The sequence below is a fragment of the Cornus florida genome, unplaced genomic scaffold (genome assembly GCF_030987335.1).
Source record: "Cornus florida cultivar Cherokee Brave unplaced genomic scaffold, ASM3098733v1 CherokeeBrave_3.0.0_Hap2_Chr10, whole genome shotgun sequence".
Lineage (NCBI taxonomy): Eukaryota > Viridiplantae > Streptophyta > Magnoliopsida > Cornales > Cornaceae > Cornus > Cornus florida.
The window spans coordinates 110,707,678-110,718,843 of NW_026775580.1; the positions used below are offsets into that span (position 1 = coordinate 110,707,678).

At 35.2% G+C, this 11,166-nt stretch overlaps 1 protein-coding gene and 1 pseudogene across 2 annotated transcripts; one reads left to right on the forward strand and one right to left on the reverse strand.

Moving 5' to 3' along the window:
- The first annotated feature begins 715 nt into the window (after positions 1-715).
- On the forward strand, positions 716-5,439 carry LOC132277086 (mitogen-activated protein kinase kinase SIPKK). Of its 2 annotated transcripts, none has more exons than XM_059778816.1 (9): positions 716-882; positions 995-1,079; positions 1,792-1,926; positions 2,893-3,117; positions 3,221-3,403; positions 3,551-3,774; positions 4,116-4,161; positions 4,267-4,366; positions 5,097-5,439. In XM_059778816.1, exons 1-8 carry the CDS (start codon positions 806-808, stop codon positions 4,354-4,356), a joined length of 1,065 nt encoding a protein of 354 aa, XP_059634799.1. In that variant the 5' UTR covers positions 716-805; the 3' UTR covers positions 4,357-4,366; positions 5,097-5,439. The 2 variants fall into 2 exon arrangements, with proteins under 2 accessions (XP_059634799.1, XP_059634800.1); XM_059778817.1 differs by lacking the exon at positions 5,097-5,439 and adding an exon at positions 4,631-5,090.
- A 1,104-nt stretch (positions 5,440-6,543) lies between these two features.
- Positions 6,544-9,533, reverse strand: LOC132278393 (probable protein phosphatase 2C 6; annotated as a pseudogene).
- Between the last annotated feature and the right edge of the window lie 1,633 nt (positions 9,534-11,166).

Genomic DNA, 11,166 nt, shown 5'->3' on the forward strand with positions numbered 1-11,166 from the left:
GCTGTATATATATATATACACACATATATAAGGATGAATAAAAAAAAGAAAAGGTCTTTTAGCGATTATGTTTTCTAAGATTAACATCTTTTTATTGCAATCTCAAAATATTAACGGGTTCTAAAATATTATCCACCTTTATCTTTAATCAATTCATCATAAATTGATTTTGAACAATTTACTATTTTTATAAAGAATTTATTAGCTTATCAGAGCCCAGTGTCATAAACGGACAACGGTTGCTCCAGCTTTTTTGTTTCTTAAGCTTATCATTTCCGTAGTTAAGTGAACTTGGTTGGCTTTGGGTTTGACTTATTTTTTGTTTTTAGAACAATTCTATGGTTACGTATGGAAAACACAAAATTTTATAGAAATTTGTTTAACCGAAAATTGATTTTGGATTCATTTCTTTTTTTTTTTATAGCTTGTGTACAAGTGTTTGTCAATCTTGGGTAAGTTTTACTAACAATCTAAAATAAATTTTACAGGAGGCAATTATAATGAATATTAATAAATAAGTGTTTGTAATGGATTACTATAAAATAATAATAATAATAATAAACAGCAAAGATATCAACGGTAAAAAGTCGCTGGCGGGTAAATTGAAGAAAAGTAAACGACCGACCCACCTTCCTCGTCTCTGTGTAATGGTGGTGACTGCTCTCTTACTAACCAAACTATGTTTAATACTATAATATAACACTATTATATATACATACATATATATAAGAGTAAACCTAGAAATACTGCTTATTGGAAAGACTTTGCAGCGACTCTTCACCACAGAGCTTCGAAAAACACAAACATGAAGAAGGGAAATTTATCCCCTAACCTCAAGCTTTCTCTCCCTCCTCCAGATGAAGATTCTATTTCCAAGTTCTTGTAATTCTCTCTCTCTCTATATGTGTGTGTATATATATATATGCGCGTGTGATTTGTTTATATGCTTATGAAAGGCAATCTCTCTAATGTTTCTGTGTCAAATTCTTTGTAGAACCGGTTCCGGGACTTTTATGGATGGCGATCTACTCGTCAATAGAGACGGAGTTCGAATTGTCTCCCAGAACCAAGTTCAAGCTGTAAGATACTTGAAAATTCAACTTCAAATTATTATTTGTTTATTGAATTGAGTTTGATCTGAGAGTACTGTTAACATTACTTGTGTTATTTTGGTTTTGGATTTCCAGTGTTCAAATGTTTCTGTAATGGAGTGTTCTTTTTGCGATTTGAACCAAAGTAGTTACTTATTTTAACCATTTTAATTCCAATTTAAGGCTTCTCTGCTGAAATTTCGTGTGATGTGTAAGGCTCCCTGCATTCTTAATTAGGGTTTTAAGAGCTTAGTAGGGTAGTTTGACGAATATGTTAGATCTAGAGCTCGTAGTATGGTTTCTAACTTTCTTCTGATCTATTTGTCCCCAAATTTAGTCGTCGTTTTCGTCAATTTTATTAATTATTTAGTTTTAGTGATGCCATGATTAAAAAAGAATGGTCTTTGAGAGAATTAGATTCCAATTGAATTTTGATAGATGAGTGGAACACCGTGGACATATTATTAGATTGACCCAAAATAAGCAGTTCATTTACCGTAGAAAAGAGATTGGCTGTTTCATATTTCTCATCTTAACACTGTCTAAAGTGAATGTCATGGGTGTGCAAGAGCAAGCTTGGGTTCTGTTACCATTTAAATTGAATGTAGCCCGTTGAAAATTTTTCTGGATAGCATTTATTTTGCAAAATTTTATGCTGAAATTTCTTTTTGTTTTTTCATGTATGTGAATTTTTGTTCAGCCACCTCTTATACAACCATCGGACAACCAGTTAAGCTTAGCTGATTTTGATGCAATTAAAGTCGTTGGAAAGGGAAATGGTGGAATTGTGCGATTGGTGCAACACAAATGGACTGGGCAGTTTTTTGCTTTGAAGGTACCATACAACTTCAACACCAAGCCTGCATTTTCTCTAGTTTGCTAAGTAAAAAGAAAGAAACAAATATCTAATCTCCCGTTTGGTTATGTACTTCAAGACTAGGATTTCTATTGTTTTATCCTGGTCCTTGGAAGTGATTAGCACAACCTTCAACTTTCAGTATCATATCATTCGCATTTTTTTATATTTTTATTATTGATCATTTTCACAGAAATTAAAGAGCTAGATCAGTTGGTATATTAGTGAACAGTGTAAAAAAGAGAGAGGGAGAGAAGCAGTTGCTTTCAAATTTCAGAAATTGTTTCCTGTTCCAAGGAGGAAGGTTGAGGAGCTCTATACAAGCCTAGTACTTGTCTCCTGCAAGGTTTTAGAAACCTTTTTCATCAGTTGTAAACCCAAACTTAATATTATATTTACCCCACTGAATTTTTTATTTCATGGAACTCTTTAATTTTTTTATTTTTCTAATTTTGGCTGAATTTCATGGGATTACAGCGATTTACAAAAATTTGGCTGACTGCTTGGTCGAATTAATAAAAAAATTTAAAAGGCCATTCTTTCTGAATCCTGAATCCAACTTTTCTGAAATTCACTACATATTTTGACTAGGCCAAATATTTTCATCTGAATTTTGGCCAATTTGAATTGTGAAACCCCCTTTGGATTTGATTTTAACCGTAAATTTAGTGGAATTTCGAAACAGGGTTCCTGTAGGCTTATAAGTTATAGCAGGTGCTGTTGCCAACACATAGGGTTATTTGACTGTATTGAAGTGGTTGTCTTGGTATTGGTCTACTGAGGTGCTCCATGCCTGTTTTAACTTTGTCCCATTCTGGACTTGAACCCTCGGCATGCTTTTGGTCAACTGTTATGCTGAAAAATGTGCTTTGTCCAACACTTTTATCTGTGTACTCTTTAATCGTTATTGGGAGGATTAGTTCTAATAACGTTTGTGACATTCAGGTTATTCAAATGAATCTTGATGAGAACACTCGTAGGCATATTGCACAAGAACTGAAAATTAACCAGTCATCACAATGTCCCTACGTGGTCGTGTGTTACCAGTCTTTCTATGATAATGGTGCCATTTCCATAATCTTGGAATACATGGATGGTGGATCTCTAGCAGACTTTTTAAAAAAAGTCAAAACAATTCCCGAGCCGTATCTTGCTGCCATTTGTAAACAGGTAAGGAATATGCAAATCACATTTTTACTTCAGAAACTTTTATGGGTTACTGACAGATATCAGTATCCTTTATTCGATTCTTTTTCTATTTAATTCAACTCAGGTGCTCAAGGGGATGTGGTATCTTCATCATGAAAAACACATTATTCATAGGGACCTGAAACCCTCTAATTTGTTAATCAATCATAGAGGGGAAGTGAAGATTACTGACTTTGGTGTGAGTGCAGTGCTGGCTAGCACCTCCGGACAGGCTAATACTTTCGTTGGCACATACAACTATATGTCTGTGAGTAATTTATTTATATATGTAAACATATATTATATGCTTCTTGTTCACTACTATTTTCCCTACCTTTTCCCTGCAATTTAGGGGTATCCTTATTAAGGTATATTCGAACTTAAAAGACGCTCATAATTAATATGTGTGCTTTAGCCAGAGAGAATCATTGGAGGCAGCTATGGCTACAGAAGTGACATTTGGAGCTTGGGGTTAGTTTTGCTCGAGTGCGCAACAGGTCGTTTCCCATATTCCCCACCACAACAAGGGGAAGGATGGACTAATGTTTATGAGCTTATGGAATCCATTGTTGACCAACCGCCGCCTTGTGCGCCTTCTGATCAATTTTCTCCAGAATTCTGCTCATTTATTTCTGCATGGTAAAGGTTACACTTGCATGATTTAGTAACTTAAGTTGCTATCGAGTTGGATATTGTCCAAATAAGTCATTTCTGTTTTTTCCCAACATTTATTTCTTCTCTATAAATGACTTAAATATTAATCAATTTATGTGGAATCTTACTTATTCAAAGTGATTTTGTGATTGGACTGTATTATGGTCAAGTACGCTATATTTTTCATTTAATGCTTTCTTCTCTACACCCTCATGAATATTCATTACAAGTAACTAAATCATTTGCTATTTCTTTTCTTTTTTTCCCCCAAATTTTGTTGCTTTGCATCTTCTTGCTCTTATGAAGTTTGTTTATACCTATTTCAGTGTACAGAAAGACCCAAAGGACAGGCAGTCAGCAAATGAACTTATGGTGCATATAATAGTCATGGCTATTCCTTTATTAAATTTATGCGCAAGTATTTTCATGGATCAAATACGATATATCCAACTAAATGACCCTCCTCATTGATTGCAGACGCATCCCTTCATCAACATGTTCGATGACCTGGATATCGATCTCGCCCCTTACTTCACCAGTGCAGGATCTCCACTTGCACAATTTTAGAACTTGTTTGGTATGTTAAAAGCTTGGATTCATCCCTTACCTTGAAAGCCCTACTGTACAGCATGTTTCATTTCTTATGACACTGTAAGCTAGACTCTCTACAGTTTTGACCAGTTTTTTTATTTTTAGTAAGGATCACATGCATTCGGTATGTAACCCAGTGTACGAATATGCTGCAGTATCATCTGTAGAATGAATTTGAATTTAGCTTTTCCTTTCTCAGTTCCAGTTTTTAAATTTAATCAGGACTCTAATTTCAATTTGCATCTTCTAGGTAGCAGCTAGGGAGCAAAGAACCTGAGATAAAATGTACCCCTTTCCGGAACTTTTTTCTTGGAAGCTAATAGGCATATAACTTGTTTCCTAGAGAGCAAAAAGCGTCTGCTTTTGAAAGTTCAAGTTCTGCATTTTCAAATCACTTCATCTCTGTTGCAAACGTACCACCGACTCCTTTGCTCCTTCCAACATAGGTCGCTGAACCGATGGCACTATCTCAAACTATTCCACCACCACCACCTAGGCCAGTCTGTTCTGTCAGCAGACTCGGCACTAGTTCGTGATTGGGCATGTGCTACCTTCCACAATATTAATTTTTAACCATCATCATATTTCATTACTAATCTCAAAAATGATTTGAGATCATCTTAGAGAACTTATTGTTCATGTAGGTTAATTGGGAATTAGCTGTTGCTATAAAAGTGACTATTCTTGGGTTATTGCATTGTTGAAACTTTTGACAGGGGGACGAAATGTTTAGTGTTCCCATAGAGGTATGTCCTGAAGACGAGCGCGAGGCGTTCTTAAGAGGCAATTGGAACCTGCTTCAGAAAGCTTGTTGAAGCATTCGTAGCTGTCATTCGACTGAAGTATGGCACTTCCCATACTCTTTTCAAATGACAACCAGCAAAGGTATTATGAATTGGGAGGGTTGTGAAGAACTGCTGTACCGGAAGATTTGGGTTGTGAGCAACTTTTATTTAAGAAATGGAGAGGGAGAGAACTGTTTGTATTGTTCCTTATTGAGATATTTCAAGAATATAGATTTCATATGAACAAGTAATTTAAAATTTATGTTTTAAGTTAGCTTTCTTGAGGTGGCAAAGGCATCATATTACTGACCTACATTTTTTCTATTAATATGCTAGGTTGTAGTTATACTGAGTTGGCACGAGGCTTATTTGTGTCTGGTTCGTTTCTGGTTCCACACATGATCCTCAAATAACAGGACATAAATTCTCATCTACATTTCAAGTATGTTACTTAAAACATTCCGGACTGGTTCCAAAGTTTTTTTTTTTCAGTAAGGGACTGGTTCCAAAGTTGGCAATCCGTGAATTGCATTTTCTTAATCTCAGACAACGATATCTCCACCAATGCTGCTATATAAAATGCACCATGGATTGAATGATTGTAATTTATCCTTTCCTAGAATCTTAATACTCTTATTAAGAGAAAAAAAAACTATTTTCAGCACCAAGTTTATTATAACTTGGTCCTAGGTACAAGGTATTAGAGTTGTTCCACATTGAATTCGAATGAGAATTAAAATGGGTGACTATGTAGCATCCAATAGCTTAAGTTTTTGAGTAAGTAAGTGTCAATCCGTTGATTTCAGAGTCAGACTCAGTTCTTAATCAGTTGTCACGTCTATGATCGGGAGGAGTCCGAATTGGCATGCCAGTTCGAGAAGCCCTTGAACATCTAAATTTGAGGTAATGGAGCCACTAAGCTCAACAACTTAATATAGTGAATTTTTATTGGTTGATATCAATGACGCATGGCTCTCTGAAAATCTACAACGCCTCGTTCACATAATTTTTAATAAAAAGAATAAGAATTACTCCATAGTAGAAAGACCCCATGTAAAATTAATTGATTAGAGTGGACTGAATTCATTGGATATATTCTCTCCAATTTTTTAGATTGAATTAGTATAAAGAAATTTAAAAAAGTAATGTATATAATTCATTAATATTAATGTACTAAAATAAATAAATAAATTTATTTAAATTTCTCGTCTTGATTTAGTCCAAAGAAGCAAAGGTAAGGACATAACTTGGCACATTAAACGTTAGCAGAAGAGAGAATAAAAATGCTAGACTTGTATTTTTTTCCCCTAATGTTAGTTAATAAGGTGAAGAGCCCATGTGATGTAAGGGTGAAGAAGTGAAGACCATTTCTATTTTAAACTGTACAACTGGATATTCAAGGCAATGGGCTGTGCATCACAAGCTTCACTGCCCTGCAGTTAGATATCTCACCTAGACAAGAAAGCATGTTATATAGACTTCCTCCGTCAACACTCATGCTTGAAATTTACATCACCAGATATTGGCGCATCTATGTTCAACTTTATAGTGCATTCCATTTGTTGAAATTTTATAATATGCACAGCTGTTTTCGTACCACACAGGCTTAACTGCGAAAATGATTTTAACCATGTGGATCTGATGAAGTTCATCTATAACCATATATCAGAAAACAGAAGAATATATATATATATATAGAAAAAGGGAAACATTTGATGAGCTTAAAATCAAAGAGCAAGTCTTGAGAGGTAGTATGCTGCATCTTGAACAGCAGCAACTCCCACGCCGCCTCCTGCACCACCGTATAATCATTCTTCTTGTGCCAAAGGAGGATTCATCTTCGCACCACATCACAAACATCATTCTTGGATCAGGAATAACATATGGTTCCAGATATCTATCACCTGAATCCCGCAAAAAAATAAAATTAAAATTTGTTAATATTGAATATTTTAATTGGTAAATGGTTAAGAAATAATTCAATCAGCTATGAAAGAAAATAAATAAATAAATCTGAAGGAGGAAAAACAGAGAGCTAATTCAAGCTAATGAATAGCGTGAACACCCACAACTCAATCCCAAAGAACTGAGAGAGGTAAAAGCAGCTGTAGCATATTGATAATACGCAAAAGACTGCTGATTATAACTTGAAACAGCCCTTTTATAAGACACAACGGATGCCCTAACAAAAATTTAATCCTAGACCACCATATAAATGTAATTTAAAGGTTAGTATTCTGTCCAGCATGATAAAGAGCTAAAAAAATGACAAAACAGCCCTTAAATAGTCGCATGACTCGCTTAAAAGGCACATGACTAATAAAATAAAACCAGAATGATAATAATACCCTAATAGAGCTTAAAGCAAACATTAAACATAAAACTAAAACAGATTTAAGACCCATAAACAATGATCTTCAACTTTTTGAAGAAAATCCTCTTGCATTTGCACTGCATCAAGAAATCTAAATCAGAATGGAAGAGAATTTATTTTCAACAGCAAAATAACAGCTCAGTAGTTGAGCCGAGTGTCGAAGATCTTGGTTGATCAGTAATATATGTGTGTGTGTGTGTATTAAGAAACATGACATAAAATTACAAGACTACATATGGATGTTTCAGGGTAATGAGATGAAACCACATACCCTAGATGTAGTATGATTGGGGGAACACTATATATAGAACAGTGGGAACATCGTGAGGTCATTCTAATTAAAATAGTGGTTTTCTCTAAACGCAAAGATGATTAATGAGAATTATTATCATTAAAGTGCATCAATTGTTTATAACTTTATGGAAAACTTATTTTTATTGGAATGAAACAAGATTAAAAGCAATGAATTAAGTGTCTCCAATACATAGTGGTTTCTTATTTGCTAAGAGACTTCACTATTATCCCCCTCTAGATATGAAGGAAGAAATATAAATTAACTTTTTCGGTTACCAAATTTAATGTCCTCGGATAAGTATTCCATTTTTTGCATGTACGTTCTAGAACGTCAATTGTTAGGGTATTCTTGTAATTTTGACTTGATACTCTAATATTCATGACTAAATTGGTATCTTAAAATAGCAAGCTGAGAATTAAAAATCTTTTTTTCTTTTTCTTTTTTTATAAGTAAGCTGAGAGAATTAAATCTTTCATTGTGCAATATGATATCTTGTTTGTTCATTCCTGCAGATTATATGTCAATGTGCACCCACAAACAGATGCACTTATATATGTTGGACCAGAACATGGAACGATATCAAAGGTATATTACCAACAGTTCAGTCCACTTCCTCTTCATGACTTATTGATCTACCACTGAGTCCAGGGATTGAAATTATAAACTCATTCCTATTCTTAAAGTCTACATCTTGCCACTCATCCACCAAACATCTTCTCCAAATTCAGACTCCATTATCATAATGGAACACTAATATCTACTATCAATCCAAAAAAGTTTTGGTATCAAGCTAGGTCAACCATGCAAGAAACATTTAGTACTAAAAACAAGCAAACGATCAAGATCACAGTTGAGATACACGTACCAATGGACCTGGACATAGCAAGAACTCCTGAAACACGGGATACATCCCAGTCAACGATCTTGCCTCCTGCAGCTTCCATTCTTTCACGTTCCTCTTCTCTATTTGGCTAAAATTAAAGACAAATGGGTATCAGTGCTAAAGAGTACCAGCCTCCATACGTATCCAAAAAAATAATATTTGTAGTAAAAAATACAAACACAAGCCTTACTTTATGGTCCACTGACAACGGAACATGTAGTTTTCCACGACATAGGACAGCCCTTGAATCACCATAGTTTGCAACAATGATGCGGGTTGGACAAATAATGGCAACAACAGCAGTGGACCCAACAAGACCTGAAGCAATAGGTTCCTGCAATTATGGACTCCAACAACCTCAACATGAACTTTTGTAAAACAACTCAAAACCGTTTTCTCCCACTGTTCCTACCAATTATCCCCAACACTGGAATCTTCATCCCAATTTCAATCTCCTCAGCCAAAGCTAAATGAAGAAGATCATGGCAAAAATTAGTAACCTAATCCCCCATATGAAATGAACCCGCTTGAACAAATAAAATTCTTCAAATTTGAAAATAAAATGACAATAAAAAGAAAGACGTAGAAATAGAACAAAAATAAAATAGAAGTGAAACAATTTATACCTGAGATCCCCATGTCCATCATAGACTCCAAAGAAATGGGCTGTGTTCCAGTGAAGACAATGTCTGAGTGGGTGGTAAAGAAGCAAGGAAAAAGGATGGCAATTGACACGTCATTTGAAACTGGGTCACTGATTAGAATTTGAGTAGGGATTCTCAAAAAGCTCAGTAAAGCCACAACAACATCATCCATCTCTAACCTTCTTCCACAGATAGATGTCAATCCCCACCGGGGTACAGAATCCAACTCAAAGACAATTTGGGTGCTTGCCCCACTTGCCTCCCCATTATTCGCTGCCACTGTAGAGTGATCCCATCCAAACTCTTACTCAATATTTGGTTCCCACAAAGTGGAGTTACCAACAGTTTGAACATTGCCTATATTCTTGAGTGCATTCCCGATGTATGACCAAAAATCCAACTAAGAAGTTGGGGTTTAGTTTGATTGTGGTGGGTTTGTCAAGCTGAAATGTTGGAAGAGATATTTCAATCAATTGCCCTGTTATTTATGTTGGGTAATTTAATCTACGATGAACTGGTTAGTTGAATTTTTGGTGATACCCTTAATAGGGCATGCACTCAAGATGATTTAATCTCCCTAGTTGGCGACGAGGTACTAGATAATCTATGTTCTCGATCATGATAAGGAAACTAAGGGCCTTACAAAGAATAATTATGATCTATACACGTCACCTATCCAAGAGGAAAGAAAATTCTAGAATACACCAAAAGAATATCTAAAATATTTATGGTTTGAGGAGACATGGTTGGTTGCTTATAATTTAAGGATACTGTTAATGGTTTATGGTCTGACACCAGCTGGATCAGATAAGATGTATTCACAGTGGTTTGGAGAAAACGCCATGGTTATATCTTGGCTAGTCAATTTAATGCAGCCAAACTAGTCGTTGACTACATATTTATAAAGACCGTGTTTGAGGAAGCATTGTCCAAGTTGGGCGTCCTAATATCCACGCACCAACTTGAGGGGGAGGGTTAGCTGAGATATGATAGGCTAAAATCATGAAATTTGACTTTACTTGCGCATAAGCCTCATTCAAGCCTTTACATGTTATTATTGTCGTTCAAGCCTTTACATATTTCTCTCGTATTCCTTCAATCTGGTATTTCTTCTCATACCATTGTTCAAATTCGATTTTGCTTAATAAAAGAATCCATAACTTGCATTTCAACACCACCTATTTAGCTAATGAATGAATGTGAATGAACTCTTCAAGGAGTTGGGTCAGAAATATTAAATATTCCTTGACAACTTGATTCAGTTTGTAACCCCATCATTCCCACACAATGTTGACCATTGTTACCAGTAGAAAAAGGGTTTATCAAAACACACCCTTTAAGATGACAAGCTTTATTTTTTATTTAGAGTGAATCAATCATATTAAGTCATAAAACCACATAAAATGAACGGCATGAAAGAATAAAGCCACTTAAATAGAGCACCAAGGAAGATATGTTAAGAAATGAAGTCCAATTATACTTGGTTGTACAGTACCTTGTCAGAAATGGCTAGGAGTAAAGAGAGAGAGAAAGGAAAAAGAGAACTGTATTAATTACCTAGAAGCATGGCTTTAAACGTATATTTCCAAACATACCTTTCACCCTCAGTGTTACCTAAAAGCATGGCTGAAATGCTTCCTAACATACGTTTCAGCCTCAGTGTTTTTAGGAAACATTTCAGCCACAAATGAACCACAAAACATTTCAGCCTCAGAGTTTCCTAAAAGCATGGCTTTAAAAATACATTTCCTAAGCATTATGTGGAGCAATCAGAACATCCAATTAGCAGATGTTGAATATGGTTG

Bases quoted from the DNA above. Each gene is read 5' to 3' on its own strand.
- LOC132277086 (XM_059778816.1), top strand. From the start codon at position 806: ATGAAGAAGGGAAATTTATCCCCTAACCTCAAGCTTTCTCTCCCTCCT. The intron at 883-994 runs GTAATTCTCTCT...AATTCTTTGTAG, and splicing joins GATTCTATTTCCAAGTTCTT to AACCGGTTCCGGGACTTTTA. The intron at 3,118-3,220 runs GTAAGGAATATG...AATTCAACTCAG, and splicing joins TTGCTGCCATTTGTAAACAG to GTGCTCAAGGGGATGTGGTA.